The following is a 22,103-nucleotide window of genomic DNA, read 5'->3' on the forward strand; positions in this document are numbered from 1 at the left end:
GCAACTTGAGGCCATTTCCTCTCGTCCTATCGCTTGTTACTTGGGAGAAGAGACCAACACCCACCTCGCTACAACCTCCTTTCAGGTAGTTGTAGAGAGCGATGAGGTCTCCCCTCAGCCTCCTTTTCTCCAGGCTGAACAACCCCAGTTCCCTCAGCCGCTCCTCATCAGACTTGTTCTCCAGACCCCTCACCAGCCTCGTTGCCCTTCTCTGGACACGCTCCAGCACCTCACCGTCCTTCTTGTAGTGAGGGGCCCAAAACTGAACACTGAACTGTTTTAGCGTATAGTTTTAGGCCCAAAACTGAAATATCTTCTCTTGCTCTGCTGTTCAGCGCACAGACACCTGTCCCTTCGCTCGTTTTTCCAGAATGGAAAAAAATCTGGGAATTAAGAGGGGTCACCTAGCAGTGAGGTTCTTGGCTTAGAATAGATGAGCAATAAGTGTTACTGCCCTAAGTGCAACATAAAGGTATACCCCAAAATCCACTTTCATTCAGACTGGTTTCCACAGTTCGAAATATTCAGCTTCTTGTTTCATCTATTCTCTTTGAGGATATTTGCCTCTACCTTTAAAACGTATGCAACTTTGTCCTTTTGATAATACCTCAATAATTTTATCCTGACTTTTTACTTTCATTGTAAGACGACATTTCCCAGCGTACCAGATTTTAAGATGCATTTAAAAAATCTTTATCCAATAGCAAGTAAAAGACAGAAATAAGTTTAGTGCTACATTTTTCCATGGAAATTTCCTAAGAAAAATATGTATATGAATATACAAGTAAATCATCATCTCAGCAGAATTTTTTTCTTTTATACTTAAGGCGATATTTTCTTTTTCCTGTCAGGCCCTGCAAATGTTCCCTGAGTCATGTGGTTACAAAAATGTAGAATTACCCTCCTAAAAAGAACATTTTACAATTCATCACCAGGACTAAACCAGCTGCAGCTGTGAAAAAGCGTATGTATATGAATATACAAGTAAATCATCATCTCAGCAGAATTTTTTTCTTTTATACTTAAGGCGATATTTTCTTTTTCCTGTCAGGCCCTGCAAATGTTCCCTGAGTCATGTGGTTACAAAAATGTAGAATTACCCTCCTAAAAAGAACATTTTACAATTCATCACCAGGACTAAACCAGCTGCAGCTGTGAAAAAGCGTTAGCATATTAGCTGTTATATTACAGAAAATCTTTTATTTATTTTGTGCCTTTAGCTCTGGAGATTTGGAATGTTCGGGATTTTCTCTTTCTTTCTCTGCTCCAAAGTTACTAATTGAATTTTCACGAGATAGTTTAATTTTGATTATATTTGACAGAAGGAACTTTAATCCACACAATATGTAAAAAATATTGCATTTTAACAAGGGTTTTTACTTATGTTTTTATTGTCGTTGTATTGAATAGAATTCAGCATATCAGCGATGAGTTGTTACTGGTATTTACGTGCCTTAGGCTTACTAACTGCTCAAATATTATGAAGAAATTAACTCTGATAAAAATGATTTATTACTTTCCAGGAATGTTCATAGACTATTTGCATCTGGCATTAAGATCGCAGTGTAGGAATAAATGTGTGAGATGTAACCTTAAATCAAAGCTGTTCTGTTCGAAGTTTTAAGTTAATTCCTCTATTTTCTGTTTGTCACAGTGATCTCTATTACCTTTAGGTGGCCACCTAGCAAAGTGCTGAAGCATATGCTTAACTTTACATGTGCACCTTTCTGAACAGAAAATTTCAAGCAGGAAACAAGAGTCATATACTTTAATGAATATGATCCATAATAGTTACTCACCACTGTCTATTGCCAGAAAGAGAGCAGTGTATACATTATTCTGAACATGAGGAGATTCCCGATCCAGGATAGCAGTGGTGCCAATGGTACCATTGGTAGGGTTAATTTCTAGCCAGCCTGCTGGATCCTTGTAAACCGAATACCTAAATAAAAATACAGAAGTTGTTAACAAATTATACATCTAGACATAAAACGATTACATTACTACAAAAGAATAGTCTTTGCACTCACTGGCTTTCACGGGGTGGATCTCTTAATACATAAAAAATACAATTTAAACCTTGTGCCTTCCCTTTGAGATAGTTCATTATTGTTAGGCGTACCTGACATATAGAGAGAGGTTTGAGCCAATTTCTTTGGATACATATGTCCCAAAGCTTAGTACAGAAATCAATATTTAAAACATTATGTAGGACCTGTTTCCTACTGCTGTGTTATACAGCCAGAGCACCTGAACACTTTCAGCGGACCTCTGCAACAACACTGGTATTTACAGACTTCATGAATCCTCTCACAGTCCTCCTTTTTCCAGACTCAAAATTCTGGCTGGACTAGGAGTTATATTTTTAATTTATTTTTTGAGTGTTTTTCTTTTTTTTTCTTACAATTAGTTATTTTGGGTGAGGCTGGAAATGTAATAAATTGTGGGGTATGGTAGCTAAAAAAGAGTTAGACTATGGATTCATTAGGTCTAACGGGAGCTGGTTATATGCAGACCTGGTTTTCATACATTTGTTCTGCAGTCTATGATCTGTAGTTTCCTGCTTCTGATGATTTCAAATAGGTGCCCAGAATCTTGGAACAATTCAACCACATACATGTCTAAATAAGGATTTGAAAATGCTGTCTGTCTAGGTCCCTCAATACAAAATTCACTGTTGTGCTTTCTTTGCATTAATCGGCACAAATATTTAGACTCTGATACTGGAAATATTTAGAGAGATTGTGGAGTTTATGCACTACAAACTGCCCTACTTGACTGAAGTAATAAACATAAGAACGTTCACGATGAGGGCCTAATTCTATACTCAGTTAAATGTATTAAGTAAAATAACAACACAGAGCTGAATTAACTGGTACCAATTCTCTCTCCAATGAAATCTGTTAATATTTTAAACCAAAACGGCAATCATGTAATCAATACTTAGCATAATAACCTGTTTGTCTTTTATGTAGTGAATTGTTATCGGTCATAAACAGCCATACAATCTTCTATAGACATTTTAAATTATAAGTAATTGACATGAAACCTGTTATTGTTTAATGAGTATGTGCCTCATAGTGGCATTCATCTGAAAGCTGTCCTATGTGATAACGCTGCCAAAAATAATTTATCAGTGCAACTATTTCCTGAGGGAGTAATCAAAAATAACAGATTGTTGGGGGAAAAAAATGTAAGTAAAATGAAATAAAATGGCAGTTGGTAGAAGAGGAGATAATAAATTGCAGGCCAACAAAGAAAGACATGGTCTCATTGAATGCTTATTTCAGAGGCTTGCTTTGGTCCCTTGTGCCCTCTGGAAAGCGGAAAAATAAGTTGTGATTAGTTGCTAGATCCCTCTAGCAGACTGTTAAGAGGTGTCCATTATCATAGCTAACAACAAGGGGGCAACGTGCAGCTGTCCTGTCCAGCTGCCTCTGGCCCCCCAGTCCTCGTTTCAGATCTCTCAGCCCTGTATAACCTGTGCTTTTTCACTGTCCAGTTATTTTGATCAGGCAGAGTTTGAGAACTTTGGATTTTTGCTGGGATCTCAGAAAAGCTAGGCAGAGCCACAGCTCTGAGCTGTCAGACATCCGAGATGGCCATTAGCATCATTCATTATTCATGCAGCAAATGTTACTGTGTTTGAGCAGTAGGTCTGATCATTGGCCAGAGGTAAAAGAAAAACAAAAGCAAATGACTTAGTGCATGGCTCAAGCTTAAATTCCGTCATTAAGACAGCACTGTAAAAGTCTTGAATGAACTGAAGAATGGATCTCTTCCGTCCCTCATCCCAGGAACTTCCCCTCCAACGTTAGAAATAATGCCATGGGAAGATGTCATTAAGCCAAGATGGTTTTTTTTTTTCCCATGTAAGTTAGGAAAGATTAGAACGGATTTGACTTATAATAGCCTTTGAATAACAGATTTTGGGCACAGACACCATACTATTCAGCAGGAAGAAAACTTAATTGTTAAAAAGGGAAAAGTTCTGGGCAAATTGGTTTCCTCATGCATAAATGAGGCAGTGCACACACAGGTACTCAGGCCTGAGAAATACAGGACAGAAACATAGATGTATTTTCCCAGCCCACAGATCAGGTATCCATTATAACTGGATTAGCTGGAGGTAGAGCAGGACTTGAACTTATGCCTTAGAAAGCACCGGGCTCCAGAATCCCTATGAGTTTGCCATGTGACCCACAGGTCCATTTAAATAAACTATTCCATAGATTGACATTGTACTTCAAAGATTGATAAAGTACTCTTATTTCGAAAGAATGAGAGTCCAAAGAAAAAATACCGAGTTTTGTCTTTGAAAAACAAAATCGCTTTTAGCAGAAAGCTTTCTCTTAATTCATCAGGGAAATACCTCTCTTACCAAAATAATCATCAGTTGCCTCAAAATTTTTTTGGTGTACCTCCAGGGCAAGTGATATTATACTACAGAAGATGAACATGGCTGATTTCAGAGGTGCTAACAGGCAACACTGTCCACGTGGCTGCTGTTCTTTACCAAGACTTTGCTTCAGGCTTGAAAAATGCAACCTTCTCAGGGCTGCTGAACCATTTTGACTTCTCCATGGTACGCAGGAACACAGTGGTGTTCAGGCAGCCAGTTTCAGGATCAAAAATTAAATATATACAGCCATGAAAAATTCCACATTTTTATGAGCTATTACTATGTTAAAATAAATTAAAGGACAAATTTGGAAACCAGAACCTTTTGGAATTTATGAGAAAGAGAGACAAATACTGAAAACACTTGGCTTATTCATGCTCCCACAGAAGTCACTCAGAGTTTCACCACTGGCTTCCCCAGGAGCAGAAATTATCCCTTAGAGAATATGTGGAAAAGAATCAAAAGCAAACGCTAACTCATAGTGAGACATTCCATCAATCCAACATGTCCTTCCACTTAATAACCATTTAAACATTAATCAATACCTGAGCTTTATCTCCCGTAAAAATGAGTTACTAGAATAGTAACAATGCAGATCATTATTTCATTTCACTTCTGTGTTTCTTTTTTTATTGTTGTTTTTATAACTTTGCAACAAAGGTATGCACAAAAATATGAAACAAGGGCAGCCTAAACAATTCCTAGTCTATTGTAAAACTGCAAATTCTCAATTAACCCTGAAACAATTTAAGAAGATTCAACACTTCTAAAGTAATGAGAATTTAAAGTGGATTGTATTATCTTCCCTGATTGCTCTACAAAGCACTGTTGGCTGTGCAAATAAAAAACTGAATCGTATAACCTGTGATTTGGCACAGGATATCGTAAAAGTAGTACTTTGTCTTTCCCACCACATTTTTTACTTATTGTAAGAGTATATTGCAGTACAGTTAAGTTGATTGTTCTTTGTCATTTTTTTGAGGGCTCTGCTAGCAAAAGGTTTAGAATAGACTCATTAAGAAAAGCACTATAAAAACCCAGAAGTATAGAATCCAAAGTTTCACTTCCTACATTCGACTTTAGTGGGATCTGCTGACTGCACAGCAGTTTTGAAAATCAGACCATTTTTTTAGGTGGTTAAACATGAACTTATGTGCCTGCGTGTACCTACTCAGTTTTGAAAATCGTAAGCACATTGGTACACCTGTATGGACGTACACAGAACTATGTTCTCTGGTGTGCCAATTACTGTTTATTCTGGACTTATTCTGCATTGCACTAGTGAAATTTAGTGCTGCTTTGTGGGCTTTCTTTGTTTTGTTGGGTTTTTTTGAACCATGCCAACAGGTTACAGTTCCCAAGGGCTTATATGACAACAGGGCACGGGCAAGTGGGTGTAACCTATTTTGATTGTGACCTCCTTGCACCAGGTTCATGTTCTTGCACTATCTATAAGACAAGTATTGCAAAGGAAGTAGAAAAACAATTCCCTTAGACTGGAAATCGTCTGCTGCAAAGTTTAAGTATACACCTTAAATATAGACCTGCAAACAGATGCAGAGAGGCTATAGATGCAGAACAAGAGAACACAAATCAAAATATGCACTTGGCCTATTTGGTGCAGAACTAAAATAAAGTGGCAAATATATGGAAATTTAAAATTTATAAATGGCATCTTCCCCTTCCAGTAACACAGGAAAATAATTCAGAGAACACCTCCTGGGGTTGCTAGCAGACGCGCACGGTGCCGGTGGCTGGCAGCTTGATTAGCACAGAAGATCATTACACAGAACAGTGGTGATAACATGGACACAGAAATCTAATCAGAGCCACAACAAGAATTTCACAGCCGACAGTGCGATAGCCCAGGGTGTCATAGGAGAGCAGCCAGGCATCTAGGCACAGAGTCAGATGCTGCTCTTGGCAAGGACTTCCAGAGCTTGGTAGTTGCCAGACTTTTCCCGTGTGGAGTCAAGGGGTCTTGGCTCTTATGCTTTAACAGAAAGAGAAGGAAGGCAAAATGAATCAGTGCCAAATCTGTGCTGAATGACACATCTGTGCCAGTTTGATGAGCGGCATTGACAGGAGTTAAGCTGAGCGATTCAGATAGGCTTGTCAGGGTGGTGGTTTTCAGCCTTGCGCATCTGGAGGCTGCTCAAAAGGCATTGCACAGAGACTGTAAGACCAGAAAGACGCAACAGAAAAGTGGCATTGGCCCCATGAAATATCTGTCTGATTCTGCAATTAAGCTTTGCATAACAGGGCGAGAGACTGTAGGCAACAAGTTGACACTGCGGTGGACTAGTGAGCAAGGCTGGTCTGGCTGAATTAGGACTTGGAGAATTGGACTTCGAGTCCCAGCTCTGTCACAATGGAATTAGGGAAGCCCTTTAATTCATGCTATGCCCCCAACTCAGCTTTAAAACGGTGAAGATGTATTTCTGCCCTGAAAACCTGTTAAAAGGATAAAATCTGTATATCATTGCAAAAGGCCTGAGAATGTATAGCAATGAGGGACATCAAAAGTACTGAGATAGATAGAATACAAAAGAATAATTTGAATACCTTTCTAAAGATGCAGAAAGGTATTTACTGGCATTTTCAAATTGTATATTTGCTCATCTCCTTAATTTTTTTTATGTTTAAAATAGAGTTAAACCCAGGTGAGTAGAAAGTTGTATTCTCTGTGATACATATATATATGTGTGTGTGGGTATACTTACTGGTCTTGGGTGAAACTGAAAGTGTCAAAATATTGATAGTAACCATTTTCATAGTGTTTCAATCTGACTGGCAGGAGTCAGTATCAGAAATATAACAAAGCTTATCCATACATTAGATTTCCAAATCATATTTGTTGCTTTTATAGATCCTGGTCCCACTGCCATAAGTGAAAAAATATCGGTTGAATAGACCCAATATTTCACCTAAGAAGTACGGATACACATTTGTATTTTGAATGAAAAGCATTCACATTATCCACATTTCTGAATCCACAGCAGTTCACCTACAATTAGGTAACACATTGAAGTTACCATATCTGTCTTGCTCCTGCTGGGACTATACCGTATAATGGCAGTCTCTGAAATTTTTCTATGCGCTCTTCGTGAAATATTCAAGTAAAATGATCAGTGGGGAAGGTAACTTTGTATTGTCTGTGCCTAAGAGCTCAGCAGGAGAACTCCCTTTTGCCTCTGAATGAAAAAATCTCTAAATACAGACATTAGGTAATCTTTAAATCAAGCCAATATGAATTTCATCTCATTATATCAAGTCCATCTGAAAAATCAAGAGCAACTATCTCTGGAAAAAGATTCACAGGTATTTGGGAGAGACTGGTGTAGCAATTACAGCGTAAATATATGCGTCTATGTAAACAATGGTGGTTCTAAGAGAAAGACGGAAACGCTTCGCAAAATACAAGTGTAACATCAAAAATATGGATTAAAACTGCATTGTGCTTCATATGCTCTATGTACAGATGACCTAATGTAGAGCTTTAGAGATCAACCTGCTTCCCACCATGCTGCACCTTTTCCACTGTGCTATCATTACCTTTTGCCTGCACTAATTACGGCAGCATATGGCACCAGAAAGTGTAGAAAGGAAACCTTATTGCAATGCAGCAGTTCTCCAGCTGAAATATACTCCAGACTCATTAATGATGACACACGGCAATTTTTCTGCTATTTGACTATACAATAACAAAGGTATTCCAGCTCCCATACTGTTTAGGTTATAAGCTTTGGGAGAACAACTTAAATTTCTTATATGTATATTCACAGTCTTGCACAGCAGGGTCTCTAATTGCTAACCCACGCTGAATGAAAACAATAATAGTAATTCTCTAACATATATTACATCTAACATTCTCTAACTATATTAACATTTGATTTTGTAAAGATATTTTTTATGCAACTTCCAGCCTTGAATTTTTATTTTAAAATGTTTGTGTCAGTAAAGCCATTGGAAGAATGTATTTGGAGCAGTTGTGGGTTTTCACTTTTTTCAGATATTGAAAAACAATGTTGATGAAAAAAAAGTATTAATTTCAAGGTGCAAGTGAATATACAGGTTTGCTTTCCATTTTATACCCAGATATAAAGCTACTGCCTAAAATCTGCTGCTGCAGCCCCTAAACACTATGTTGTACAGGTCAGTGTTGTGGTTTAACCCGGCAGGCAGCTAAACACCACACAGCTGTTCGCTCACTCCCGCCCCCACAGTGGGATGGGGGAGAGAATCGGGGAAAAAAAATAAATTTGTGGGTTGAGATAAAGACAGTTTAATAGGACAGAAAAGGAAGGGAAAATAAAACTAATAATAATAATAATAATGATGATGATGATAAAAGAATATACAAAATAAGTGATGCACAATGCAGTTGCTCACCACCTGCCAACTGATGCCCAACCAGTTCCTGAGCAGCGGTCCCTGCCCCCGGCCAACTCCCCCCAGTTTATATACTGAGAATGACGTCGTATGGTATGGAATGTCCCTTTGGCCAGTTGGGGTCAGCTGTCCTGGACTGCTTAGCAACAACTAAAACATCGGTGTGTTATCAACATTATTCTCATCCTAAATCCAAAACACAGCACTGTACCAGCTGCTAGGAAGAAAATTAACTCTATCCCAGCTGAAACCAGGATAGTCAGTAACACATGATCCATGGTCCTTGTGTTTAGTGTGACAAAGCATGTCCTAACAATAGAAAGGAGGCATTTTTAGGGATAACTGAATTCACCATATTAACAAAAAGTTCTGTCAATGAAATAGAGAGATTTCCAGTAAGACTCATATTTACCTTACCACATTAGTTTAAAGTATACTACCAGTAAGCAGTTCTGTGGAAAATCAGTTATTCAAAAGGGCTTTTCATACCTCCTTTCAATACTACTTCCTCGTGTGCTTTCCCATTTGGATACCCAAATACATTTTTCTTTCTTTACGACCCTTGAAGAGCTCTACAATTTCTATTGAGATCCATACGACAGGATGTCTTCACATCCTTCTCTATGGGGTAAACTCAGAGGCTGGTAGCTTGCCGTTCAATTTGGAAATGCCTGGACCTGAGCCTGCATGTGAGCATTACACTGTTTCACATCTCTTTCAACAGTCAGCAATGGTCTGTAGTCTGACAAAGTGCCAATGCCAACCGCTCATCTCCGGCGCAGTTGGCATTGGTCTGCCCTAACAATTTTGTGCCTTCTTTTGCAACTCCTTTTAAACAAGTGCATGCAGTTAGCGTGGCAGTGTTGTCAGAACTATAAAATTACTATTTGGGGCACAAGATTATGACAATTTCAATATAACTCTGCTGTTGCTTAGAGTGTTTTGTTATGCAGGCATATCTGAGTAATAATTCAAAGCTAAGCCTTTTTTTCATAACTTATTAGCAATTCAAATAAAACTGCCTGAAATAACAAAAGCATGTCAACAGGTAAATGGCTGTGTGCTAGGAGAGAGGGGCAAAAACAGATCGGTACTCTTTTTCATACATACACAAACTACCTTGCTGTTGGCAAGCGGATATGCAGTGCTACCCTGGCACTTGCTAAATCCCCTGTTCCACGTTGCTTTCAACACACCGCTCTGTACCTGAGCGTGTGGGCCTTGTGCTTCCTGAGGGAATGCATCAGGCAATTTCACTCTATTTATAGACATATCGACTGCTCAATGTGCTGTTTGCAATAGGTCTATGGTTTGTACACAGGAGACTTGGCTACTAGGCAATTCCGGTATACATGTGACATTTGAGGATCCAGAACAAGAGTTTGGCAGTTTTGGGGAACTGGTAACACTAAGTATTCAAGGCAGAGCTAATGAAGATCCCTGTTGAATAATGGCAATAGGTTTGCCATCCAATGTATAGGACACCATAAGATGATATAACAACACATGCACCCCTACCAAGTCAGCCAGCTGAACTGGATCTTTAGTTGTAGCATTTTTCTTTTCACCCCTGTAATATGAATCAACAGAAAAAAACCCCCTGCATTAAGCTCAGTGCTACCACTAACAGCCTGTCACTAGTACTGGCTAATTTAAAGCTAGCGCAGATATCTATCCACCGTGCTGCGGACGCAACCTAAAAAAGCATTTCCATTGCAGGTAAGGACTAAAAAGCAACCGGAGGATTTCATATCACGGGGAAAACAGAAGCGTAAGTGCTTCATCACAGAATATTATTGAGACAAAATGTATGCATTTATTCATCTCAAAAGCTACAGGCCAGGTTATACAGGTTATAAGAGAAATGATAAAGGCAACAGTACTGATAAGCCCATTAAAGCGCTTTTTCTCATCTTTCCCGGTCAATTGTACAAATGTACATGTTGATTACTGAACATCAAGGCTTTCAGAAACTGTCTTCTATATGCCTAACTTTGTGATTCCACAAAATGATCACTGACGGTTTTTAGGACCTGTTTTGAATCTTACACCTAACTGCATCTGGCCAAAACCTTGACGTACATATCCCTTGTAAACATGCTCTATTAACACAGAGTTAAGAAGCCCCCAACAATCTTCAAAAGATGCTATTAAAAAGTCAGAAAGGAAAAGAAATCTAAACTGTCATCTGTTTGTACTTTCCATTCCCCATATTTGACTTATACACTACAGTTGGCAAACTAAGCATAGTTAGCCATCTTTTCCCATTAAATACATGATCATACAAAATGCATGGGTTTGAATTTGAAGTGAAATGCTATTACTAAAAGTGTGGCTATATGCTAAATGTGCAGTAGGCTGTAAAATATCTCTTGCAGTGCTCTCCTGCAGAGATTTGGACGTGCTCAAATTACTTTGGCTAGATTCTTTAAAATAAAAAAAATTAAAATATACAAAGCAAATTTAATTGAAATATACTATTATTAATCAGAATAAACACATCATTAACAAAATCTAAAACCTGAAATAAATCATATTTTCTGGCGACATTGTTGAGAAAGGTATTAGGTCAGATGCATTTTTAAACTTACTGAAGGTAGACGATTTATGCAATAGACATTTTTCAGCTTCATGGAACAGATTTACGGGCTTGCAGCCTGTCTGTATTTTCACAGGCTGGAAATGTAAAATTAGAGTAAAATTTAAAAAAAAAAAACCAAACCCCATCAATGTTGTGCCACAAGTCACTCTGTGAACTTTTGGTCACTGAAAATTCATGCTTCTCTTTGATAAACCGGACATATTCCAGGGTGAATGCATAGCTTAGCTCTGCAGGTCGGGCATGACAACCTTTGTAGTGACTCACTGCAGCAGTTTTTTCCTGGGCAATCCTGAAGTGTCTCTCAAGTTTCTAGGAGTTTATGTACAAACATAAGCATGCACATACTTTACTCTAACCCTATCTGAACAGGCATCATACTTCTCTGGCTTCAATGCCAGTCTGGCAGATGAAATAATGTAATAAACCTCTCCAAAGTGCATGCACATCTGTTAGGATGTACAGTGCTGCACAAGACCGGTAAGTTGCTTTTTAAGGCTTAAGGTTTATACACATTCATGTTTTGGTCAGACATTTGTTGTTAATATCAATTTTCCATTGATTCAGTCTCAAGAAAACCTCATTTCAGCTTGGTCTAAAGAAACGTGTATTTTACAGAGAACCAGAGCAGGAATGCTGCGGTACAACAGGGCTGAGCATACGACTGAAGAAACTCAGCAATTTTTCCTAAAACTCCTCTGTGCTGTATAAACACAAAATATTCTCTAGAACAAGCTTCTATTTGAGCCTTTTTCTTTCAGTCACACTTTCAGTTTATGAATAATATATAGATATTTATGGCAAGAAAAGGAGTCTGCCCAATGCTTTGGAGGACAACTTGTCTCTGCTACAGCCTTTCCTGGTTGGTATCTGTTTTATGTCAAGTCAGTCCCAGGAAAGTCTGCTGAAAATGTAAAACAGATTTTTCAGAAATATTTCAGCTTTTTTATTTATTTATTTTTACGATTGAAAGTGTACCTTTTTTGATACAACATATTTAAAAAGGCAGACAAAATAATAAAATGGAAACTCTAGACACTACTTGGTCTATACCAATATGCCATTATACTTAGAAACACTGTAACATTCTATTTCCAGTTTACAAAAGTAAAATTCCAATTTAAAATTGTAATTAAAAAAATTCAGCTAGAAAGAATAAAAATTAAATCCCCCCCAAAGTATATTTTCTACGTGCAACAAATCTTGGCAGGAATGATTTTGCTTAAAAACCAACCAACCAACCAAACAAAAAGAACAAAAGACTTGCTTACTTCAATCTTTTTTGCAGTTAACTGGGCTGCAATATAAATATTGTTTTATATGGGTAGGAGGAGATTATAATGCTGAGATATCTCTATTTGTGGAATTTTCTCTTGGTTTCACTCATAGCCAAGTGCAGACCCAGCAGACAGAATTAAGTAGCATACCTCTCACAGAAATGTTTTTTGTCTCATTCAAGTAAAAATGAGGTATTGCCAATACAGGCAAATTGGAGCATATGGGACAGCGTGAAATGTCAAACGAGAGAGCTTCAGCCGCTCATCCCTACTGCTAATGACAGATCGATATATACCCAATATTGTCTGCTGCTACTCACTGAATCAGAGGGAGCACAGTGGAAATTAGAGTCAATGTTATAGAAAGAAATGTTGGTGCTATTCTGCATCAGACTTAGAAGGCAATGAGCTCCTTTGCTCAGACGCTAGTCACCAAACATTTTTCAGGCTGGGGCTCTAACCTCGTAGATTTTAGCACTGGAAGTGGTTCCCGTGCCCAGAGGGAACAGTTTGAAGGGCTGCAGCCATGTTACGGACAGTATTTGCTTCTGTTTCCACCTGCAGGGCACTTTTTAAATTATGCATCCCACCTCACCACCTGAGCAAAAAGATTCATCGCTTCAGCTGTATTTTGCTTGTCACGTCAATGCTTTAGTAGGCTGGCTTTCATCGCAATTCTCTATCTACAATGATATGATCGAAACAGAATGAAAAATTAGATGAAATTCAGTTTCTAGTCCCCTGCCACTGAGAAATATCAGATGAGAAAATGGTTGACTAATTAGTTATTTGTGTGGAGAAACAATAGGAGTAAACCCCTTGGTAAACATGAAGAAAGTAACAGGAGAGTCACTGCAACTAGAATAATAAAAAAACCCAACACAAAACCTACACCAATTAATCAAATGAAAATACTAAAATTGTAATAATGAGGCAGTTAAATAAAATGTTATGAAAAGTAAAATATTTTTTGTGTTTCTAGTCCCCTGCCACTGAGAAATATCAGATGAGAAAATGGTTGACTAATTAGTTATTTGTGTGGAGAAACAATAGGAGTAAACCCCTTGGTAAACATGAAGAAAGTAACAGGAGAGTCACTGCAACTAGAATAATAAAAAAACCCAACACAAAACCTACACCAATTAATCAAATGAAAATACTAAAATTGTAATAATGAGGCAGTTAAATAAAATGTTATGAAAAGGAAAATATTTTTTGTTATTATTGTACAGTCTTTCAAACATTTCTCTATACCAAGACCTAATTTTCAGGCTTTTTTCCTTCAGGGCAAAAAATCCTAGAAGCTGAGGTGTAACAAAAAAAAATCCACAAACTCATTTATGTATTTTTTAATCAGAAGTGATTAAGGCTATGGTTAAATGAACCCAGAGGCTATAACTATCTGAATTATTCCTAAAGCTAGGGAATAATACACCATATCTGGGACTAACACACTAGTATAATCAGGTTGTTACTGTTAGAATAATTGTCGACACATGCAAATCAGTAAAAGTTTTTTCATTGTAGCAATTGTGCCTCAAAAGCTAATCAACGTGAGATGAGCTGGAGGTTCTTTTATAAACTACCTAGCGAAGGTTTTGGCAGCAGAACTCTATCAGGTTTCTGCACATGCCGGTTCTTTGCAACTGCGCTTCCAGCAAAAGCGGCTTCTCCCACCGCAAATCCATTTGCTGCTTTCTCTTTCAAGGGGGGGTCCCGGTAGCTCTTGAAAAGATAGGAAATTTTTTGTAAGAGCCCAGCAGATTCACTACTAAAATGTCACTATTGAACACAGCCATGAAATAGCACATTTCTACAGATTAAGTGTGAGTTATTTTTTCCTAAGGGATGGGCAGAAAAGAGGTGAGAAGTGGCTCGCTACTGTGAAGCATTAGTCTATCCGGATCAGTACAACTCCTGTTGGACTGCGGATCCCACTGCCAGGAACTGGCTTGTCCCAGCAAGGGATTACTTCTGCCAGCTGCCATAAAACCTTGGGTTTGCCCTGGTTAATACTAAAGTCACAAAGAAAACAGCCTCGCCTGCAAGCACTCCCCCAAAACGGCAGGGCAGGGGAGCCACGAGTCTCGGCTCCAGCGCAGGTTTGCAACCTGAGCCTGTGTGATACAAACATATTCATAAGATCCAGTCCTGGCCCCTATTAACATCTATTAACTTTGGGACTTGTCTCATAAGGAAGGAAGGGAATTAATGTTTCTGCAAATTAATTTCCAAAAGGAAAGTGTAACAAATTGGTGAATATGCTGAATAATCATGTTAGCACAGTTTATGTCCTGTGCCAATCTAAGGTCTTCGCAATATTGATGTCTTTCAAAGCAGAGGTTAGTGCAGCAGGCATCCCCTGTGCACCACTTCATCTGTTTCTTTCACACTCACTTGCCTCTTTTGTTTCCCTCTTGTTGCCTTCTCCTCATCAAAACTTTTCAAAGAATTACAGTCCAGTATAAATCTAGAAGACATTGGGACTAGGTTGTCCCAGAGATGGGGAATAACTCCTTGTCACCCTGAAAATAATTAAAGTCTAGAACTATCATAGGCCGTTCTCCCTACTGCCAGAGGAGCAAGCAATACCAAGAACGTTTTTTTAACTGGTTCCTGCAGATTTAGCAGAGTGACTTCCTTTGATACTAAACATGCACACCTTTTCCTGTTAATTACAGATGTTCATTGGGAAGCAGGGAATGTTCAAAAATGACACAAATGGAAAGGGTTCATTGGGAAGCAAGGAATGTTCAAAAATGACACAAATGGAAAGAACGGTGTCTAAATCTGAACATACACATGTGGGATCTGTGGGACCACAGCTTCTGGCTATCCTCAAGGCATTCAGAATTATTAATAGCATGACTTTCCTCTCTCTTATCCCTTACTACATGTAGCAATTTTTACCTCTTCAGTGCTAGAGAAAATGCTAGGAAAGAGTGCTGAAACTATGAATTTCATATGAATTAAAACTGAAATGCTCCCTCGATTTATGTGGGGGAACCTACAGTGGAATTTGAAAGCGGAAAAAATGTGAAGTACTTTTGTCATGCTCACTAGAAAAGAAAATAATTAACTCTAGCAGAAGATTAAATTATGATCCTCAAGGTGGATGATGATGTATTTGTCAGAGTTTTTCTCTTTTTAAAGACTGCAACTTTTACTAGGGAAAAATGTGCCCAGTATTTATGAACTATAGCTTTTTTTTTTTTTTAAATTATTACCTGGAAAAAATAAGGCAGGGGGGAAGATGAACTGCAACAGAAGTCAGGAAGTAGGTGTTAGCCAAAACAGTGCAATTCCAAATAAAGGAATCTTATGAATTGTTAACAGAGCTGAAAGAGACTGTAAACATTGCTGAATGGACAGTTACTTAAAAGTTAATGAGACCTTGAAAATGTAGTCGCTCAGTGAAATCTATTCTACCACAGAAATCTGGATCATAGCCACAAAAAGCAAAAATATTAACAAGATAGACATTTTGATAGAAAATAAGTTCCAGACTCACAAACCTCAACCTTGAAATCGCCGGACAACATTAGTTAAAGTTGTAAAAGAGATGCCACGAAGGAAATGTTTGCTCAGTCTGTCAAGTCAAGGTCAGAAAAGATGAAGTGAAAGGTTCCAAGCAATGCAGAACAAGAGGCTGAGTCTGTGTCTTGGAAAAAGTGGGAAATACTCATCCCTTAAACAGGAATGTGAAGTATCTGCTGTGAATAACACGTAACTACAGTAAAGGACAGACCCAGTGATTCACAGAAAAGATATCGCATCAATTGTGGCAATTTTCTTATTCCTAAGTAACTCCATGCAACAAAAATTTCATTATAAAGGCCAAATATTTCAAACAAAGTTACTTGAGACCTGGGTCCTAATTCCATGAGATTTTTCTTCAAGAAAAAACAACAAATTAGGGCTCCCCTGGCTACATCAGGTATTTCAGCCAAAAAATTTACTTAAAAGTATATTTACTGTGATCAACCAGCATAAATATTTTCACTAGCTTTTTCTTAGCAACAAAAGACAAAGAAAAAAGGGACTAGCATAAGGACAAAATTTAACACACAATAAATTGACCGTGCAATAAGTAGCAATTCAGAGAGAAAATGTGTGAAGAAGCTGAACTGCAACAGAAGTCAGGAAGTAGGTGTTAGCCAAAACAGTGCAATTCCAAATAAAGGAATCTTATGAATTGTTAACAGAGCTGAAAGAGACTGTAAACATTGCTGAATGGACAGTTACTTAAAAGTTAATGAGACCTTGAAAATGTAGTCGCTCAGTGAAATCTATTCTACCACAGAAATCTGGATCATAGCCACAAAAAGCAAAAATATTAACAAGATAGACATTTTGATAGAAAATAAGTTCCAGACTCACAAACCTCAACCTTGAAATCGCCGGACAACATTAGTTAAAGTTGTAAAAGAGATGCCACGAAGGAAATGTTTGCTCAGTCTGTCAAGTCAAGGTCAGAAAAGATGAAGTGAAAGGTTCCGAGCAATGCAGAACAAGAGGCTGAGTCTGTGTCTTGGAAAAAGTGGGAAATACTCATCCCTTAAACAGGAATGTGAAGTATCTGCTGTGAATAACACGTAACTACAGTAAAGGACAGACCCAGTGATTCACAGAAAAGATATCGCATCAATTGTGGCAATTTTCTTATTCCTAAGTAACTCCATGCAACAAAAATTTCATTATAAAGGCCAAATATTTCAAACAAAGTTACTTGAGACCTGGGTCCTAATTCCATGAGATTTTTCTTCAAGAAAAAACAACAAATTAGGGCTCCCCTGGCTACATCAGGTATTTCAGCCAAAAAATTTACTTAAAAGTATATTTACTGTGATCAACCAGCATAAATATTTTCACTAGCTTTTTCTTAGCAACAAAAGACAAAGAAAAAAGGAACTAGCATAAGGACAAAATTTAACACACAATTAAATTGACCTGCAATAAGTAGCAATTCAGAAAGAAAATGTGTGAAGAGGCTGATACTGCCAGAAAAGTAATTGAAGTAGCTTCCTGTGCTGACAGAGCTGGGGCATTCCTGAGTTGGCTGAACTTGCACAGGACTTATTTCTAAGATTCAGCTATTTCTAAGGCGAGTGCCGCAACACAAGAGATGATAGGAGAGCAATAATGTTCTGCTGACTTAGAAAAGCCTCCGAGTTTCTTGGCAGGTTTCAGTTAGGGGCCTGGCAGGAAAACCAGCCCCATTCCTGCTCGTTCTCTCTCCTTTCCCTATCAAGCGCACAACACTGTCCCACCCAGCTCTGTTTATACTGCATGTATGTGACAGCTAGTATAAAATATGCAGCTGGTGCAGGTTTCCCTCTCCATAAACTCATTTTGGCGAGATGTTTGTCGCTAATCCTGTGATTATAAGAGTTTGTTTTCATGTATTTGACAGGAATAATCCTGAATGGCAAAGATCCACATTGGACTCCAGACTTCACTGAAGTAAAAGGAAAACACTGATCCTGGGAGTTGAGCTGAACCTGATCCAGGCAAAAAACCTGGCTTGAATCTTGTTTTTTCACACATTAGAGCACTGCCTGAGCCATTATTTGCAGTCTTTGCTGAATGTGGAGCTGATCCCCAGAAGTATATTTCATGTTACTAGTTCACAATAACAACTGAATTAATAACTGACATCGCTTAGAGAGGATTTGTTCAACAGGGAGAGCTGTGCGAACCTGCAGCAGTCTGCAGCATCACCCCTCCACCTCTCCTGTCATCCTACAGAGCCACCTGCTGCTATTGCTGCCACAGCCTGCAGGCTCCCATCAACCCGCTAATCCCCAGGCGTGCCCCATGACACAGACCCCAGCATACACATTTACACATTTCCCGTTACGTTTGCGTTTCTGTACCTCTGGGATGGGTGCCTGTGGGTAGAGCTTTATCAGCAAGGCCGGACGGTTTTGCTAACCCGTCTCCTGTACCCACCACGACATCGATGACAGCTTTAAACCCACAAAACACCACTACGTCTCTCCCCTGGCCGCCACCAGATCCCTGAAGCAGGGAGCTTGACAGAAGCAACAGCACTGTGCTGGAAATTCAAGTTCCTGCGGGTACGTGGCACTGGGAAGAGGAGATGGGGAATGAAAGGCTTATCCTGGCTCAAGCCCTTCATGTGGACTTCCTAAATGCTACCTCTAGGGAGGATATATGGGGAGTTCCAAACTCAGTCAAAATATTTTAGAATGAAACAGAGTCAAATCAGGATGATTTTGGTCACAGTTGGGTGCCAACCAATGAGTGAGTTAGCAGTTAGTTAACTCCTTGTTCCCTGTTTAATCTACTAAGCATCTATTATGAAGGTTGAATTCTCTAAAGGTCAGTGCAAGTGCAGGAAATAAGGATGTGGGTTTTTTTAAAGAAAAAGAGTTAGGCTTTTATAAACTTTTTTTTTTAGTAGCCTGCATTTTTCCTATATTTCCTCTAAATTCCTAGTGCTTCTTCATGAAAAATATTTTATGCACACACAAGTGCATGCAAATAAATTTGTCCAAGAAGGATGTCTTAAGGAAACTGTGTGAGTTATTCACACAGATACGAGAATTGCTCTGTGTAGGCATTACTTTTGGAAAATTATAGAGGCACATATGTAAAAACTTGCGCTAAATTGACGTGCTAGTAAAAAACATATCCTTACCATTGCTCAGCATCAGATTATGTTTTCAGTTGCATATTACAATACATGAACGTGATAATGTTAATTTCATGTCAATGTCTATGTGAAAAATATATGTTTTCCTTTTAGTTCTTTAGTTTAGCTTTGTTTAAAAATAACTGTATTCTTAGTAGGAAAATAGGCTGTCTTGATGCATTTGTATAGTTATGTAGCTCAGAGGAATTAATACCCACCAAGCAAAAATACTTTCCAACCTTTCAATAACAAAGAAGGAAAGGGTAGGTGAGAAATTCAGTAGCATGTGTGATAATGTGAGTATATAATATTCAAGAAAAATTCACACTACTCTCCAATCCGATAATACGAAGAAAAAGGCACATTTATTCCTGGCTAATAATAACACAAATTAAGTTTTCTTTTTTTCCAGCTGATTTTGAATATACTATGCACTTCATGGGTGCAGTTCTTACAGGAGAAACTTAATTAATTCTCTTTCATTCTTTTTGTAATAATAGGCAATCTCCTATCTGAGGTTTATTTAACTGAGTACACTGAACTATACAAAAAACACGCAACCACTTTCTGTCCTAAATGTTGGAGCAATGAGTGATATCATGTCACATCTTTTTCTTTATTTTAGGCCAGTTTCTTTTGTTTGCCTAACTCACTATCTTTAATGACCATGCCAAATGAAAAGGGAAGTGTGATTTACCTTTTCTAATCTCTATGAATCAGATTCTCAGGCATTCAAGCTGTCCAAACGCACTTTAAAATCCATGGACTTCCTTCCTACCTGTCTGGCCCTTATCACTTTTCAAGATTGTGTATAACCATGTCTTAGTTGTTTTATTTATAATGTCATCAAGTCTAGGCTGTTACATTTGTTATAAGTCGCTGTGCTGAATTTCCACCCCCCATCCTCCCACCCCTTTCTGCCCGCGCCTTCAAGGATGTTAGAAAAATGAAATACTACATTTCACTTGTTGAACAAAAACATTAAAAGGCAGATTCTATGCTCAGTTATATTCACTCAGGGGATATTCATTGTAGCATCCCTTGTCTAACTGATGTTACTGCAAAACAAATTTGGTCCTGTACATATAAATATTAATGCAGAATACTGACAGAAATTAAATTCTGCTGGATATTCTGAAAAGCATGTCACAAGGTATGGCGGGATTGAGAAAATGGCCCCTTTATATATATTTCAACATATAATATACAAACTATAAAAAAAAATTGTGTTTTTCAAAGAAATAAAAATGAAAGGATATTCTTTACTGGAAGAATTATCCTTTATTTGCTAAATGGTGAGTTTGTGCTGAACACTTCTCAGTAATATTCCTTTGGATGTTAGAAAGCATCCGTTTTGTTAGGGTAAGTATCCTGTGTGCATCTGAATGCTTGCTTTGATATACTGCCTACAACAAATCTACTCTATACAGCACAATTTTTATATCACGTTCATCATCATAATAGCCAAGCCTCTTTCAGATGTACATTAAGCAACATGACAAATGTGTGTCATTTAAGAAATCTGCTGGCCAATGATGGAAAACATGAAGAAGTCAGAGGAAAAAGCTCCGCATAAGTATTTGTTTATGGCACAAAAAGAGCTTTCATTAGATGTTATGGGATTAAGTACTGAAAAGACAGGAAATGGAAGAATTACAGTTGTTTGTTTAACCTTAATTTGCCACACTGACAGTTGCTGATAAACTTTATATCTAAACCTTGCTTGACTGCAGTGTGGTACCAATGAGGCAAATACTTTACACCAATAGTCTTCCACTATTTGGTCATATATAGTTCTATTTTCTGCTTGATATCTATTGCACACAATACATAGTGCTCTGTAAATCAAAGGTATTTAATCCTCTCCTAAGCTTTTTATTAACTATTATACCTTAGTTACTCTATGCTATTTAACCCTGGATTGGATGCCCAAGAGTTAAACTTCTTGTGCACTTTTCCCTTGTCATTAGGGATCTGAATGTTCTGCCAGCCACCTTCAATACATGTCCACAGTATCACTGTGGGATGAATTTTAATGTTTCAATTTGACAGACGAAAAATGGAGGCCTGAAGACCTTTAAAACTAAAAGTATTTGCTTTTTTTTTCCTGAAATGACAGAAGCTGAATTGAAAAAACTCACCTAAATGCACAAAGAAGGACTGGTTCAAAGGGTTACAGTTATACAATGATTAAAGCTATTACAGGCTTTTTCTTCTTTTTTTCCTTGTATTTAAAAACCTAAACTCTGTAATAGTTTCCATGAGTCAAACTAACTTAACACAATTGACATGGAGATATGCAAAACTGAGACAGCGTTGTTTTCCTTCTCTACTAAAATGTGTTTTAAACACTAGTTAATAACTTAGAAGCTTCCAGGGCCAGAAGCAACTTAAGAGTCATAGAATCATAGAATCATTAAGGTTGGAAAAGACCTCTAAGATCATCGAGTCCAACCGTCGACCCAACACCCCCATGCCCACTAAACCATGTCCCTAAGCGCCTCATCTACACGTCTTTTAAAGACTTCCAGGGATGGGGACTCAACCACTTCCCTGGGCAGCCTGTGCCAATGTTTAACCGCTCTTTCAGGTAAAGAAATTGTGGCTGCATTTGTTTTTTATGTATAAAATGCTACCAATGACCCAGGGCTGAATCTCCAGAGAGGTTGGGCCTTAGGCAGGTAGAATTCTATCAGAAATTTCCCATTTGAAAGGAAAAAGAGGAAACATTATTGACAGGCCCATTGAAATAGGCAAATGTGTAAAAATTCTCCA

General features: G+C 38.1%; 1 protein-coding gene across 2 annotated transcripts in view; it reads right to left on the bottom strand.

Moving 5' to 3' along the window:
• Positions 1–22,103, bottom strand: part of CDH13 (cadherin 13) — a 550,600-nt gene that overhangs the window by 37,211 nt on the left and 491,286 nt on the right. For both annotated transcript variants that reach the window (XM_009277294.1, XM_019471535.1), the window contains exon 11: positions 1,800–1,942. In XM_009277294.1, the coding sequence (XP_009275569.1) occupies positions 1,800–1,942 (143 nt within the window). The remainder of the gene's footprint in view (positions 1–1,799; positions 1,943–22,103) is intronic.

This window comes from Aptenodytes forsteri, unplaced genomic scaffold (assembly GCF_000699145.1).
Source record: "Aptenodytes forsteri isolate BGI_AS27 unplaced genomic scaffold, ASM69914v1 Scaffold50, whole genome shotgun sequence".
Lineage (NCBI taxonomy): Eukaryota > Metazoa > Chordata > Aves > Sphenisciformes > Spheniscidae > Aptenodytes > Aptenodytes forsteri.